The sequence below is a fragment of the Euprymna scolopes genome, chromosome 25 (genome assembly GCF_053919585.1).
Source record: "Euprymna scolopes isolate OS-2025 chromosome 25, ASM5391958v1, whole genome shotgun sequence".
NCBI lineage: Eukaryota > Metazoa > Mollusca > Cephalopoda > Sepiida > Sepiolidae > Euprymna > Euprymna scolopes.
This window is the reverse complement of record NC_136506.1, coordinates 96,097,972-96,115,789: the sequence shown is the minus strand read 5'-3', so window position 1 is coordinate 96,115,789 and position 17,818 is coordinate 96,097,972. Positions and strand designations below refer to the sequence as shown.

The following is a 17,818-nucleotide window of genomic DNA, read 5'->3' as shown; positions in this document are numbered from 1 at the left end:
ATTATTAGCGTGATGTACTTCGGTTAGCTATCACTTTTTTTATATATATAATTAAATGATAACCACTACATTAGTGCGTAGTCAGAGAAATATCACCTTTTGGTGAACAGATCGTTATTAAAGCGAAATTATATAATCAAAATACTGAATTTCAAGTAAAACCAATGAAATTTACTTAATTGCCATGTCGCAGTAATGAACAAATTCAAAAATTACGAAAAAAAAAAAAAACAATAAGATAGAAAATAAATTAATGAAAATTCTTTTCGAAGACAATTAGCGAAAATAATGTTTTACATAATAAAAAAACCGAAGAGTTAGACTCATAAGGGAGGTAATTCTTTGAAAACCTTAGCAAAACTCATTTTCGCTAATTGTTTTCGAAAATTATTTTCATTAATAATTTTTTACCTTATTGTTTTTCATAATTTTTGGATATGTTCATTACTACTACACAACAATTAAGTAGATACCATTGGTTTTACTTGAAATTCACCATTTCGATTTTCGAATTCCGCTCTTAAGCGCCAAACTCGATTTTGAGTTTAATTCTGCCCTCGTAGGGATTCAAGTAGATAGGCACATTACCTAAAGAAGGTCCGATAACTTTTGCAAAATGTCGGACCTCACTTATAGGTTTGTACGAATTTTATAATCATAACTTAATGTTGTTTATGACTAAACCATAATATTTCTCTTGAAAGAAAAATTTAGAAAAAAAAAAAAAAAAAAAAAAAGGCAAAGTCTTATGCATGGAAAACAATGATATCTAGGTGGACAATTCTGAAATTAAAATTTTTTAATAAACGTGGTCCATTTTAGGATTTTCTCTAAAAAACCGCATCAAGACAGGTGGAAGAACTGAAGCTTTGACGTATTACTTTCTAAAAAAAGGTGCACAAATTAAAATGTTCAACTGTTTGTAAAAATATATAATTAAAAATGGTATAAAGTGTTTGGCTTCGAAAAATAAATATCTCATTGTTTAGGGAACTATTATTAAGATTTCGATTCCCTTATACAAGTAAAATAACTGGTTTCTGTCTAGGTTTCTTATTGGGGAAAGTTGTATTTTCCAGTAGAGAACAATGAATTTAACATGTCTTTTTTTTTTTAATCTTTGAAACAGCTACATGGTAAACAGTTGATGATCCTCGTTTTATATTTAAAAAACGAAAGCTTTTTTTTTTTTCCTCATAGTTACATCGCCGAATCCCTTTCTGTGCTAGTGGATTTTCTAGCACAAAGTCTGCTTATGAAAGTGCTAAGTCTACAATACAATGAATGTAGTTGGCGCCCATATAAATTTAAACAGCATTTTTTTTATAAAAATGCTCCAAGTTTATTATATAGATAATTCAATGGCAATCGCTATATTAGTACGCTGTCGGAGAAACAGCGCTTCTTCCGCGGAATAGATTTCTCTTGTTTCCTTATAACGTCACTTATAGGTTTATATGAATAGCAGTGATGCAAGGTCACCCTATCGATACCGGGAAGGGGGATAGGAGGCGCAATTTTCCACCGATCCCCGTAGAAGTCGTAGATTATCACATTCAACATACTGGGAGCAATATGTGACAAGCAACAGATGTTGTGCTCCATGAAACGAATGTTATGCCGAGGGAAGAGATCGTTCAGCTTACCACTGTGTTTCAGCTGCGGGAAAGACGCGATTATCTTCCAGGGAGGCGGGAGAGTCGTTTGAGCGACAGAGCCATCTTGTAGATGGACAGACACACAGTGCGGTTGACAGTGGATGTAATCGGCCTCCATTTCCGTAACAAACTGTAGAAAATCCCCGATCAATATTACATTGCGCTTCGTGATTGCCAATCCGAAATTAGCAAAGATTGGCTTTGCCGAAAGCTCCGCGTTTCGGTCAAGTGTATAAAAAATAGAGCTCTCCTCAAAACCGTTATAATCATCTCGAATTTGCTTGTTGACGACCGTCACAGTGATCACGACTTTCTCATCAGCAAACGTGAGGGTATGAAGACATTTAAATATGTAATCATTTTCTAACGGAAAGCTTCGTACATAACTCCAGATGCCGGATGCGGATGAAAATTTATACAAGACAATTTTAGGGGCCGATTCCTTATTTCTTTGATTTGATTTTACAGCTTGAGCCAAAAATAAGACTCCACCACTAATAAAATACGAAGTTCCTTGCACGTAAGTCATCATGTCGTAACCGTCAATCTCCAATTTTATGAATGGCGACGGCAATAACTTATGTTTTTCTTTTGCTAAATCATAAACACTACATCTTACATTCGAAGAAGTATAGTCCACAAAGATAAAGGAATCGTCGCGTAAAACACCAAGCAGGTTTCCTGACAAATTTGGATTCTTCATCGTCCGCCAAGAATTGGTTTTAACACAAAAAAAGACAATTTTCTTAGAATTCCGCTCTTGTAGATAAACTGTAACATGGTTTTCTGTAGGCGGGAAAGTGATTTTTAAATTTTCCTTTGGAAGACTAGATCCAAGAAGGCGACTTAGAACCAGATTGATGTGACCCTTAGCCGATGTCGCGTCTGGATTACTCGACTTTTCCAGTCGAGAAGAGAGAATCGCGAGCAGAGAATCCCGCTCGAAAGTCTCTAGCAAATCTGAAACGCTATCACATCTGGCAGCAAAATCATCTTGCAACCATTGTTCTACTGCATTAACTACGCAATAATCATCCAACTGACACTTCTGACTCCATCTTACGAAATTGCTGACAAACCACTTCGGCGTTCCGGTTAGGATGCCGTCGAAATGCGAAGCGTTAGAACTGAGTGTTTCACGCGCGAAAAAGCGGCAAATATTGGCGAGCATTTTCAGATCAAATAATTCAGCAGCGTACCAAACGGAACTCAGATTTTCCTGGCAGAGATTCTTGAAAAGGAAATTTTCGCATTGTTTCGTCAAATAATAAAAGAAATACTGCGTGGCAACGTCGAGTATTATGTAGACGTTGTTACTCGTTAAGCGTATAGCCCCGCCGTATAAATAGTTAACGAGACTGGTCAGGTTGTTGGAGGTCTTTAAGGTTGCTGTTAGGTTAATAAAATGAGAACGTTTGTTCTGGAATTCGTGCTCAAAGAGACTCTTAAAAACGGGACTTCTTGCGGCAAGAACCACAGAATGACATAATATCTCTTTGTTGTTGACGCACAAAGCAACGTCTTGATAAACTTTTTTCTTGGTGTTCCGTAATTGGATTTGTCTTTCATACGTTTGGTAGACGGACGTCTTTTCAAGTTTTGTGGTTGTCTGTACCCGCTTGAACAATCTTTAAAAAATAAATAAAAATTTTTAAAACAATTAAAAAAAAATTAAAGAAAAAAAAATAAAGAAAAATAAATTTAATATATATATATAAACAAGCATAGTTAAATCCTCAGTCTGTATTATTTAGACAACCGTTCTCATTGAGTACAAGGTGTTCCAAAAGTCTTGGACACATTTCAAGTTTTCATATCTGCTTAACTATGAATGGTAGCAAGATGAAAATGTTGCCATTTTAAAACTAAATGCATTCAGTTTTTTTTTTGTAACGCTATTGATTTTTCTTTTTTTCAGATCCAGTAACGGCGTTCACTTAACGAGAAAAGGCGTTCAACGCATTCTTGAATTTGCAAAAACTGAATCACGTGCATTTCGAAAAAAATAATAAAATAAATAAATAAATCAATAAATAAAATTAAAAAAATCCTCAGAAAACAACCACCACAAAAGTTGATAGTGGGATGGCATGGTAAATTCATGGCAGATGGATGCTTATTCCCATCTAAGAGAACGAGACCCCCCCTCAACTTCAGAAGAGGTGGTTGACAACGCAATGCTAGGGCGCGTTTGTCAATAACTGGACCATCGGCTTTATGTGTGTCGTGTGACCAATGGTGCTCACATTGAATATCTTTGGACATTCCATGAAAAACTTGATTGCAAGCTTTCTGAGCATGCCAGGTGCGTTTTTATATCCTTAATAGTTAGAGATATTCGATGTCAAAATGTGCCCAAGACTTTTGGAACACCTTGTATTTCCACAAAATTTTGGCCAATGTAACGTCCGACTTTCAACAAGGTAAAAGTTTCAAGTAATTCAATTAGTATCGCTCGCAATGAGGATTGAAACTAACCTCCAGAAGAGGAACTTATAATTGAATTTCACCAAGTACTTTATCCATTACGCCATGGTTGTAATAGATGGACTACTAAGTAAAATTATGTTCTTGAATTCAGTACAGACGATATTCCGAATACAAGTGCGAATTACTTACGACTTCGATCATAGTCAACCCTGTGAACTAAAAGGGGTTCCATTCAAAATTCAGTCCAGATTTCCATACATAGTTCGACAAGATCACCCTGAAGAAGGTTGGATATTACATCAGCCGAAACATTGAAAATAAGAACAATCGTCTCAATCCGCATTATCAATTCTTATCTAAACAAATTTCGGTACTCGTGCACTTATTGATCCGTGCTGAAATAACGTTATTTAAAAAGCCATTCTTAACATGGGGAGGGAGGGTGTTTTGTACCTATTCTGTACTTTAATCTTACAATTGAATAAAAAATAAAAATAAAACTTTAATTAAACTTGAAAATACGATTTAAAAAAATCGCGCGAATCAGTAAGTGCATTAGCACCAAAATTTCAGTAACAATACTCGTAAGCCATGAGACATCTGAAAGTATAAAGGTATCTGCCTCCAAGCACTAAAGACTCATAACTCAATCCCTACAAAGGATATTACTTTTTATATTAAAATTGTTAATAGTTCAGGTGTCTATTTTACGCTCTTATATATATACACTTTCACATATAACACACTAGAGTAAAACAATTTTATAAATTCTATTTTAAATGTGATTAAATATAGCATCTCGATTCGATATTTTCGTAAACACGTTACTCATTTTCATTATTTAGCAATAGTTAAAAAAAAAAAAAAAAAAAAAAAAAAAAAAAAAAAAAAAAAAAAAAAGTAATTTCGAATTATATTTATAGCAACTCTTCCGTATTAAAAATTTTGGAAGCTATTTAACCAAACAATTTTATAAACGAGGATAAAAATATTACTCCTTAACGAAATTAATCATAATTTTATAACAATTGAACATGGTTCATAATTTAGTGACCAAACGATACTTTAATTAAAATAAGTTTAAAAAATTCGGTATTATGTACGTTACCATTAACTACAACAGAACAGACTTTTTTTTTTTTTTTTTTTTTTTTAGGGGTTTTCAGGGTCGCTGCCACCGAATGTGATATTTAAACCCGTCGCAAATTTGCCGTTTAAACCCCTGGATCTCGAGATTATTTTGCGCCATTTCACCGCCTTCGTTTACGCTACGCGCAAGGAGAACTTTACTGGACAATTCGAATATCTAAATATCTAAGAAATCAAGTGGGGGGTCCCTTGATTTTAGAACTTCAACTGAAAAATAAAAATAAAAAAATAAAAAACTTATGTTGAGCTCTAGAAAGCCAAAACTATTTACATTGTAAATATGGTAATTAAAATAAATATACAAGTTGTGAAAATTTAAATCAATTCAGAAGTTTTAAAAGGAGTTTAGACATTTTTAATAGTAAATTATGTAACAAAACGTCGCTCACAACGTTCATGTTTAACAATGCTACTTTTTTAATGTAAATAATGAATTAATAAAAGCCAATAATTAATTCGTGGGAATAGTGAGGTTGGAGCTTATAATGCAGATTAAAATTAAAGTGATATTGCAATAACAGATTTGGCTGCTAGTGCATTGTACGAACCGGAAGTCAGTTCGTGTGCATTGTACGAACCGGAAGTCAGTAATTGTGCATATTAGGAACCGGATTTCTCGTAAATGTCCACTCGGGCTCGACCGTCACAACTTCGCCGCCGGAATATGTCGAGCGCTGTTAAAACCAGTACAGTTTTTTTTTTTTTTTTTTTTTTTTTTTAAATAGTATTTTAAAGTAAATTCAAATTTTTACGATATTTTTGTTCGGTGAAAATAAAGAATAGATACAAAATGTTACCTACGTTTCTAAATAACGTTATTTCAGTGCGATAACAGACGCACCTGTACCTGCCATTATTGTTGGCCCAGCTATGTCGGATATTTACGAGACATTGGGTTGATAATATGCAACAGTAACGACATCCGGTTCATAATATGCAACAATACTAACGAAAGAAAAAGATTTAACACTTATAAAAAAGTTCACTAATCTCACGAGCAAACACGCGTTCCTCCTGGTGTTGAACATTTAAAAATATCACTGTTGAAGAAAATCATTTTTTTTTAGTGACACCAGGCCATGAGGGGGGAAAGAAAAAAAAAGTGTGCTTTTAAAGATAGTCGACAGATCGATTTTTATAATCGTGTCGCTTTAAGCAAAAAACCAATATTACGTACTTAATTCTCAAATAGTAATATCCAAAACTTACGAAAAATCATAGAAAGTTGTTTTTAGTTAAAAAAATTTTTACAGAAAATTGGATAAAATCGCATTTTTCTTAGACGTTATAAAATAGATCGTAAGAGTCTAAACGCGGGGGAGATAACTTCGAAATGATTGTTTTTAGACTCAGTTGCAACATTTCCCTATAGCGATAGACCTTTACTAAAAATACAATAGCAGTTCTATGAATTTTCGTAAGTTTTGGATATATTACTATTTTCGGCATGACAAGTACGTAATATTGTTTTTGTTTAAAATGAAATTAAAAAAAAAAAAAAGTCGATCTGTGGACTGTATCTTAACAAGCACTAAAATCTTATTCTAATTCAAATGAAGGAGTCATATTCGCCGAAAAAAGTCCCGACAAAAGGAGGGGGAAACCTGTAAATTCACCCTTGTCCGTTCGTCTGTACGCACTTTTCTTAATAACTATGCCTTGGAATATTTTTTGCTTTTTTGCAAGTAAAGCAATCAAGAGTGTTCATGAACATTACATAACACTAGTTGGTTTCTTTTTTGTTTCGTTTATTTCACAAACAGGGCTCATTTAATGATTAAAGAGGTTTATAATTGTTTTTGGTCCCCGAAAAAAGGAGGGGGTACCTGCAAATTCACCCTTCTCTGTTCGTACTTTTCTCAATAACTTCACCTTGGAATTTTTAACAAACATTAAACATGATACGAGTAAAAAAAGTAACAACGGATTTTCCGGGAAAACTCCGGTTGTCTAGGAGTGCCTTTCGGGTTAACAATGGCTAAAATTATTGACGCTTGTGTCTATGAAAAAAAAAAAAAAAAAAAAAAAAAAAAAAAAAAAAATTGAGGCCTTGGATTGTTATAAAACTTTCTGAAAAGTAACTTATTTCTATATAATTTTGTTTGTCTAAACTTCGCGATAACTCTTTGGGTGTGCCGCAGGGGCTCATTAAGGGCTAATAACTCCATTTTGGGGAGTATTTTACCATATTTGTTCAAAATTTTCTGTGTGTCTATTTAGTAGTTTTGCACGATGCTGAACTAAAATTTAAATACCTTAAGACCTTGGGAACTATTGGGGGAGGGGGCCAAATAGAAGGGGAGGGGGCCAAATGATGGACAGTCATTTCTTATGCCTCGTTCACTGTGCACTCACGGGGGACCATGCATGCGTCATTTTTTTTTTTTTTTAAATTTTAATCTGCGTTGTATTGGTTTTCTAAACGTATTAATTTCAATTGAAACACTTATCGTGGATAGAAAAAAAAATTCTAATTTTTCTTGAAAGAAGTCAATTCTTTAAGGCGACCGGATAGCCTGTCCTAACATGCTTCAATTAATTTGCACTTTTGATCGTTTCATGTTCAACTTCTTAAATTGTCTGCTAAAACATTTTTCACGGCTTCAGAATTCGAACGCTTTATGGTTTCTGGAAACCTGCTTCAGCAAATGTCTATTTAGCTTAGTTCAAATACCGTACAAGAACAATTTTTGGTGCTTCTACATTTACCGAGTCGCGGTTTCCACGACGTTTCTCGGGTGTGTTCGGCCGCTGACGGGAATAACCGGAAGCGTTCACTTGCGAAACGTTAAACTGCTACGAGAAAATTATGATAAACAGGAGAAAAAAAATAAAATAAACATGTAGCCAACCGAACCCTAATCCCAACTTTAATCTGTGCGATTTAAATTGACTTTATTTCTTCCAATTTATACAAGAGTTAAATTCATAGATTTGTATTGGCTAAAAACAGACAGCGCGTTCGTTAAAAATTGAGGAAGGCTCGGCCGACCTCTTTTGGTTATTTTCGTCAGCTGTCGAGCGAGCCCGAGCCAACTTAGTGGAAATCGCGGGTCGGTAACTGCAGAAGCACCCAGTTTTTGCTTAACCGGAGATTTCTAGCGGGTTAACTATTCTGTATTCAGTGTATTTAAGGATATGTTCCGATTACCACCAATGCAAAGAGAGTAGCAAGAAGACCTTAGATATTTACTTTCAACAGCCTCATAATTCCCGCTTCTTTTGTATTTAGTCCTCACATTCCAGGAGTGATATTTCTGACAAAGATAGAAGAATTGCTGTTTTCTGGGTCAGAATCTATCCATCTAACACTTATTTTGACCTTGAAGTAATATTTTTAGCTTCTTACATCGAGTGGCTTTATGCCTTGTCTGGAGAGATTTTCATAGAAACAAAAATAGAAAAGTTGAACCACGGAAACAGTGCAGCGATAATTAAATACAAACATTTTAAAACACGTTTCTCAAAAGGTATACATCAACTGACAATATTAACTCTTATCCTCGAGTGACCTTCGGACCTTCATAAACGAAGATCCATTAGTATAGATTACTAGCTAGCCGCCTGGCGTTGCTCGGTCGTACAATACGCTTAAACATTTTAATTAGGGCAAATCGCGTATGTATTACACTGCCAATCATCTATTGATTATGCATGACAAGGAATAATTTGCCTGATGGACTAATCCACAATAAATAAAATAAAACAATGTCGTTCAAATTCTGTGTTTGTTTACAATATCACGTCAGCTGATATTTGGACTTGACGATGAATGCTCTGGAAAAGTCACTGATTCATGTTTAGTTTTAAAATATGCAAACGAAGAAATGATTTGCAGCGATTTTTAAGTCGTACCTATTATTGAACTCATTAAGGAGAAATGATTAAAATAAAATGGTGAGGTAATCCCAGGCTTCAACAAGGGACAATTCAGTCTGTAGTCGAATGCTCTACCATTGAGCTATATCTCTAGATGACAATTTTTTTTTTCTTTTATTATTTTTTTAAGAAATTATTTGAAGTTTTATCATCTCACTTGGCCGGTGTAACATAAAATTTAAACGTGTCGCAAATCTACCGTTTGCATGGTATTAACGCCTGGACTCTGGCTATTTTGCACTGTTTTACCACCTTCGTTTATGATACACGGGCTTTTACCAACATGTGCGCACGCGCGTAGTCACGTGACGTTTCACAAGGCGCATGAATACATGGACATTTTAAGTTACAAGAATGTTTTCATAAAATAGTTGTCACCTCATTTAATAGAAACAATGAGGTCAGCAAGTCTTCACGAGCGGTTTACAAAAACATGTTTTTCAGTCTTTTTTTTTGGGGGGGGGGCGGGGATATTCAATTATGGAACTTATAGTTTCACAGATGCTTCTGCAGTTTAACCGTTTATGTAATTAAGTACTGTTTAACATTTCACCAAAATTCTGTTTACATTTAGATGGGGCGGGGGTGTTCTGGCAGTTACCATTTTTTTTTTTTTTTTTTTTTTTTTTTTTTTAAATAAAAGTAACGCGAAGCTTACCTTTTCGGATAATGAGTATTAGAATTACCCCCGCCCTATGGAGTGTCCAAAAGACAAAAATAGCGCAATTATGCACAAATGCTAAAGTTTTTGACTTCGAAGTTTAATATAGTAGCTTAATAGTACAAAACTAGCTGTTTAAAAGTTTAAGGACACTTTTAAGTCTTCAGATCGATTTTCATTTTTGGAATAGACAGGTGACGATAATCACGAAATTTATTCAGTTTTACGAAAGCTTTTTGGTATTTTCACGAGACACTTGCTTTGAATCTAAAACATTAGAGAGTAAAAAATAAAATTATGCAGCTAGAATAAATCTATATGACCTTTAATGGCGTGTTATATACTAGTTTTGGAACCACTTTAGTACGGCCGTCTATCGTAAAGGAAACCCATAAATCAAGAATACATTGGAAAAAAAAAAAGTGCTTGTGCATCTGTTACCGTATTGAACTAATAACGTTTAGAAAGCTATTCTTAACATGGAGTGGGGGTGTTTAATAATTAAAAAATATCGTAATTGAATTACACTTGAAAATACAATTAAAAATAAGATGTACACACACTAAGTAACAGAAAAAGGAGATTTATCAGAAGCCAACTAAGGAGGGGGTATATAAAAAAATGTTGGTACTCATGCAAAGAGTGATCCGTGCTGAAATAACGTTATTTAAAAAGCCATTCTTAACATGGGAGGGTGTTTCGTACCTATTCTGTACTTTAACCATACAATTGAATAAAAAAGTAACTTTAACGTAGAAATACGATTTAAAAAAAAAAAAAAATCGCGCGGATCACTCTGCATTAGCACTGAAATGTTGTAGCCAATAAAAATTACTTTAGTACCTGGCTTTTGTGTTTTAAAGTAGTTTTAAATATATTTTTTTAATCTCAAATATTCGGTTTTTACGAGCGGTTTTTCAAAAAAGATGGCGGCCTAGTCTTTATGGGAAACAAACCTGCCCCCATATTGTTCGTAAAACAACCGAATATTTGAGAATGTGAGACAAAGCATTTAAAACTAAAATAAAGGAGCCAGGTATATACAAAAGTAACTTTTGATCGTGGCAAAATTGACCTTTTTACGTTTGTTGGCTTCTCTGCTAAATCTCCGGTACTTGTACAGTTTAATCAAGATATTAAAAAATGTAAATATCGAAAAAGTTTAAATTGTACGTATCCGTTATGGAGTGAAGTTCTCAGAAAAAAAATTCACTTAATTTCATCAAGTAGTTTTTGTTTTACAGCAAAAAAAAAGAAAAAAACAATTTATGATACCGAGCAAAAGGTTAGATTTTTATGAAGAAAAGCTAGTAATAAAGATGGGGAGGGAGTGTCGGCGCTTTAATTGGAGTTATCTCCCGTGGCGTTTTTTAAAATTCAAAGTGTTTAAATCCCAAGTTTCCGCTGTAAAAAATGAAAAAAGTGCTAATGCAGAGAGTGATCCGCTATTTTTTATTTTTTTTTTATTTTTTAAATCGTATTTAAGTTGATTTTCTTTATTCAATTGTAAGGTTAAAATACGGAATAGGTACAAAACACCCTCCCCTCCATGTTAAGAATGGCTTTTAAAATGTTATTTCAGCACGGATCACTCTCTGCAGGAGTAAAAAAAAAAAAAAATAAAAAATAATCGATCAAATTCAGTGAATTTTTTTTTTTTGAGATCTTCAGTTCAAAACGGATACGTAAAATATAACCTTTTTCGATATTTTCATTTTTTAATGTCTTGATTAAACTGTACAAAATCTCCCAGAAAATATCAATTACCAGAACATTTAAGGAAGGTTAACCTTTCATTGGAATAAAGAAAATTTGGTGTATAAATTCAATGAATATTGGAAGCAAATGATATTTTAGCCGGAGTGTGGAAAGTAAGAGTTGCCAAGGTCGCTGGAAAAATGGTGGGATCATTCTACCGCTCCAAAAGATATTTCACTGCCGATGCAATGCTCTACATCTGTAAGAGCCAAGTACGTCCAAGGATGGAGTATTGTTACTACATCTGGGCAGGAGCTGCTAGAAGCAGTTTATCTTAACAGTTCAAAATAGACTTCATAGCCTAATGGGAGATGCTTTCTCTTCACTCAAATCTCTTTCTCCACAGAATATACGTTGCGAGCCTGTCACTGTTTATCGTTATTTTCATGACAAGTGCTCGTCTGAGCTCCAATCTATGCTCCCCTCGCCAAACGATAAACACTCGTCTAGCCGAAACCACGATCAATAATTTCCCCTAATCTTTATATAGGCCAAAACCTAAACGAAGATTCCACGAAAAAAGTTTTTCTTGGAACTGCACGCCTGTGGAACTTTTCATTTCCTTGCTTCCTATGAGATGATAGTCTTCAAGTCCAACGTGTACAAGTTCTTGATGAGCCGCCCCTTGCGAATTATTAAACGGTTCTTCTGCTTGGTTAATACCGGCGCGTTACTTACAGAAAGACGGTTAATTAAACCACAGGAGCACCCGTTAAAAACTATACATGTTCTATAATAAATCCTCCCCCGAAAAAAAAAAAAAAAAAAAAAAAAAAGTTTTTGTAAACCACTCGTGAAAAACTTAACTTTAGATAAATTAAAAAAAAAAAAAAAAATTAAAAACTACGTAACAGTTTAAGAAACTTATTTTAAATGTCCGCCAAACATTCCTCCACGATGTGACAAGTTACTTTACTATGCGCGTGCATCATGTAAGAAAACAACCGTGCGTAGCATTAACGAAGGCGGTGAAATGGTGCAAGAGTCCCAGGGTCAAGGGGTTAATACCATGCAAACGGTAAATTTGCGACGGGTTTGATTATCAGATTCGTTGTCAGCGACCTCGAATACACCTAAAACAAATTCGAATGGTCGGTGTTCGTCTGTAGCTTAGGGTAGCATTTACTGATTAAGTAAACTTTCGCTCTCAACGAGGGGTCTCCAAATTACGGCCCGCCAGAGCTCTTATGGAAAAGATAAGATTCATGGAGAGTAAAAATGAAAATGTGAAAATAGTGCGGTAGTTTTTTTGTTGTTCAGAAAATAATTACAAAAAAAAAAAAAAAAAAAAAAAAAAAAAAAAAGCTTTGGAAAAACAGTTGGGTTTGTTTTACTATACACAAACTCGAAAAAGTAAAAAAATCAAATACATAAATAAATGGTACTTGGTACTTGTGCAGTGTGCACTTATTGACCCGTGCTGAAATAACATTTAAAAAAAGCCATTCTTAACATGGAGAGGGGGTGTTTTGTACCTTTAACCTTACAATTAATTAAACTTGGAAATATAATTTAAAAAATAGCGCGGATCAGTAAGTGCACTAGAACCCTCTACTTATTTGCAAAAGGTGTTTTTTTTTTGTTTTTTTTTTACTCCCTTTAAAACGTGGAATCTTTCGAAAAATCATACAATGTTTATCGATATTTTGAAAAGAAATGGCGGCGTGCTCGTTGTTGAATACGGTAAGTCTGGGAAAAGTTCAAACTAAAAAATTAAAATACTTCTAGAAACCCACTGAATATGTTACCGTGACATGGGCAGATATATTCGATGGGTTTCTAACAATATTTTGTATAACTATTTAGTTCGAACCCATTTCCCCAAACTTACCGTATTCAACAGCGATCACGCTGCCATTTTTACTTTTTCAAAATATCGATAAACACTATGATTTTCGAAAGATGCCGTGTTTTAAAGGGAGTAAAAAAAAAAAATAAAAAATAAAAAAAACTTTTGCAGATAAGTAGAGGGGTAACTCATCTTGCCTTTGATAACACTTGTTATATATTCGGTTTTTTTTTTTTTTTTTTTTTTGACAACGTTTTCGAATGTGTAGAATAATAGAATAACAGTTTCACTATAAAGTAAAACTAAGGAATTTTGGCTCGCGTAGCTTTAAGTCAGTAATATGGCCCCCTGTTCGAAAACTTCGGAAACCCCTGCTCTAAACTAACATTAGTCGTTTACATCTTAAGAAATAAAGACGTTTTGCTAAATCTTTAAACATTCCTTTGTACAAAGTCTGCCAAACATTAATCCTTTGGACCTTGACCTAATTACGCTATAACCAGTCAAAAAAGACAATAGGCGATTAACAAAATTATTTGATCAAGTATCATTTAGAAGATCAAAATATCAGCCGTGTAGGGTTGAAAGGGTTTTAGAATCATATTTACGAAGCTATTCTAGAGACAGAAATTTAAAGTTTTAACCGTACGAATTCTTATTAAATAATTCATAACAGATTAAAAGGCTGAATAGAAATAAAAGAAATAAAATTAATCTTTTGTTTTAGAAAAATTACCATTCACCTTTCTAAATCTCCAGCCATTATTTTTCGCCCCGTCGTCTTTTTCTTGAATATCCAGTTCAACTGTTTTTAGGAATATGATAATGGCACCGACTTAAAATGCATTTCGCCCGCTATAAATAAACAATTGATCTGATTGGCTAATGACTCCTATTTAAAAGCTGTCATATGTATGTTCGGATTCTCCTGTTTATTTATTTATTTATTTATTTATACAACTAGCATTTCAGCCCAGCGTTGCCCAGGTGTTTGAGCAAAAAAAAAAAAAAAAATAGATAAATAAAATAAAAATAATAATAATGGTAGTAGGAAGGCAGGCTCGAACCCGTACCGCGAAGGAGGAAAAGGACGGGGAAAAACCTACTGTTACGACCGCCGCCAAACCAGAAGTGACATTTTTTTCAAATTAAGGCTAGACAATCGAAAGGAGAGCACTTTAAAAATTTTCGGCGAAAAAAGCGCCCCCCCCCCCTGTAGAACAGTTCCCAGTTGAAGGTGACGATATTAATGTTTTTAGCCAATTTTTCGATATTTATCGTCTGAAAGGTCGAACTTTAAAACGATACTGATCTTGATAAAATCCGTCGCCTCTGTCGAAAGTTTTAGGCAGACATGCAAACATACATACATACATACATACATACATACATACATAAATACATGCATTTATATATTGGTATCTAAAAATTTTCGACCCAAACCGATGAAAAAGTTTGTCCTATCTCTGAATACTCTTTATGTAAAATTTCAAATATTTAGACCAGAAATGTCTGAGTAATTTGGTAGAGACCGCAGAGAAACTTTTAAAACTTTGACCCCTATTATGGTCCCTTAACATTTATTATTTGGGGCTCAAATCAAATTATTAAGTTAGATCCATGTCCAAGGAACCTATATCTGAAATTTCAAATGTTTTGACCCAAAATTGTCGGAGGAGTTTGGTAGAGTTATCAAAGGTCAAATTGTTGAACTTTGACCTCTTAGCCAAATTTCTGTCCGAAAACCGATCACATAGATTTTTCCAAATCTCAGTACCCTGTATATCGAATTTCGAGTCTGTAGACTAAAAATTGACAGAGTTATTACGTAGAGAAATGTACACAGACAGACAGACACACAGGCACGTTCACTTTTATAGATAGATAGATAGATAGATTATTGATGGACTAACCCCCGATAAAATAAAATAGCTCAATTTGGACATTAATTTTTTTCTTTCTTACTGAAATCATATTCATGGGTTGATCGGTTAAAATTCAAACTTGAATAGTATTGAACTCTTATTTGGTAAATCGATACTTCTGCATTGACTCGCGGTTTCTATGAAGTTTCTCGAGTGTGCTCGGTCGCTGACGAGAATAATCGAAAGTGGCCGACCGCGAAATGTCAAACCGCTACGAGAAAATTATAATGATAAACAGGAAAAACAAAAAATAAATAAAATTGTGGAACTGTCTTCCGTTTTTCTGCTTTCCAGCTGACTACAATATGGTTGTCTTCAAGTCCAACGTAAACAAGTTCTTGATGAGCCGTTCCATATAAGTTAACAAATTTACCGAATTTCCATTACTAACAATTACTATATTGTTCAATTGACTACTGTACACTCTTTAACCCTTATCCTCGAGTGGTCTCTGGGCCTTGATAAGTGGTGATGCCTATGTAAAAAAAACAACAACAACAAAAAAAAACAACCCTAACTCTAACCTGCACGATTAAAATTAATTTTTTTTTTCAATTTATAAAAAAAAGTAACGTTCATAGATTCGTACTAGCTATAATATTTTATTGCGACCGGAATCAGTAAAATCTGCATTGCACTGTAGAGAACCTACTGTTGATTTTATAAAATTATTTTATATAATATCTTGAATTGAAGTTTAACTTGCAAATATCAAGTATCATGATTCAATCGTGCTCTAAACAGAAACCTTCATTTTAAACGTGCCCCTGTCATATTAAAGAGCCTATTGTTGATTTTCTATGTCGGGCCTTTCTGCTTATGCGGTAATAAAACTTCTCAAATGTGCAATTAAGCTGTATAAGACGTTAACTTTAATCAAAATCGCCTGCTCCTTCTTACATTGGATTTTTTCGATTAATGATTATCAAGACTTATTGAAGACGTTCCGATACAAACCTATCTAAAAACACTGCCAGAAACATAAAGTATATTTGCGTTAAATTAAAAAAAAAAGTTCACATAGACATTTAGGAGTCCATAAGGAACACACTCATAAACACAGACACAGACAGACAAAGTTCCTTTTATATAATAATAGAGATAAAGGTAAATCATTTTTAGTACTGTTAATATTCACGAAGTTATCTATAATATAAAGCCCACCTGTCTGTTTAAATGTATGTATGTATGCATGTATGATTGCATGTCTGCCTAAAACTTTCGACAGAGGCGACGGATTTTCACGAGATCGATATCATTTTGAAGCTTGACCTTTCGGACGACAAATATCGAAAAATTGGCCAAAAAATTAATTCTTTCACCCTTAACTGGGCACTTTTCTTCAGACCTATGTCACTTCCGGTTTCGCAATAGGCGCAACAGCTAACGCGTCATGATTTTTTTTCTCGTTCTTTTCCTCCTTTGCGGTACGAGTTCGAGCCTGCCTGCCTACTACCATTTTTTTTTTTTTGCGTTCGAACTCCCCCTTTTTTGGCTCAAACAACACCCTTACACAAACCTCCACCTTCTTTTCCTCCTTTGCGGTATGGATTCGAGCCTGCCTGCCTACTACCACTACTTTTTTTGTCAACACACGCCTCAAAACACCTGGGCAACGCCGGGTATTCAGGCTAGTATATATATATATATATATATATATATATATATATATATATATATATATATATATATATATATTTTTTTTTTTTTTTTTTATTTTATTTTTAATGCAGCCGCTGTGGTCGAGCCTGCTTGTCTCACATTGGGCTCATCAGCCACAAACGTGCCTGCAGTTGCCGTGGACAACCACCTTCAAAGAATCTTCGTTCGCGAAGTAAAACCATTATATATATATATAATATAAAGCTGAATGTGTGTGTGTGTATGTGTGTGTGTGTGTGTGTGTGTGTGTGTGTGCGTCTGGTCACGAATAGGCTCCTATATGGTTGACTATTTAAAAAAAACTGATTACATATAATGATAGAAGATGTATCGAGACACAGGAATGGGTATGTTTGATCTTGCAGAACAGTGGTTCATTAAAATTGTGGGGTCTGTGTTCGCGCCTAGTCCACAAAGTATGGAAAAAAAATTAAAAAAAGAAACGTTTACAAGTGTTTTTGATATAGATGTACATAAAATTACTTTGATAAGTATGCTTTAACTTAAATAGGGATGGTATGATAAATTGTGTGGTCTGCGTTCGCGCCTGGCCTCCATAGAATGGAAATAGGCACAAACATTAATAAAGACTTTTCATATCTATCTGCGTAAGTATACTTTGATAATTATGTTTCAGTTTGAAGAAATATGGTGTAATAAAATTATGGAGTGTTCGTTCGCACCTGACCTCCATACAATGGAAATATGTCACAAAGTTTAACAAGATTTTTTAATATAGATCCACAGAATATTGCGATAAGTGTTTCAGTGTAAACAGGTATGGTATAATAAATTTACTTTCATCATATTTTGCTTTGATTTTGATACCCCCAAATTCAACCTAAATTTACAACCCTTCCTTTTCATAACCTATCATACTTTCATAAATTAGAGTCCATTTTCTGTA

General features: G+C 34.1%; 1 protein-coding gene across 1 annotated transcript; it reads right to left on the bottom strand.

The window, feature by feature from the left end:
• Positions 1-228: 228 nt before the first annotated feature.
• On the bottom strand, positions 229-14,203 carry LOC145247535 (uncharacterized). Its single transcript, XM_080109365.1, has 2 exons — positions 14,068-14,203; positions 229-3,286 (listed from the first exon to the last, which is right to left on the bottom strand). The coding sequence occupies exons 1-2, from the start codon at positions 14,085-14,087 to the stop codon at positions 1,372-1,374; spliced, it is 1,935 nt and encodes a 644-aa protein (XP_079965491.1). The 5' UTR covers positions 14,088-14,203; the 3' UTR covers positions 229-1,371.
• Positions 14,204-17,818: the final 3,615 nt, after the last annotated feature.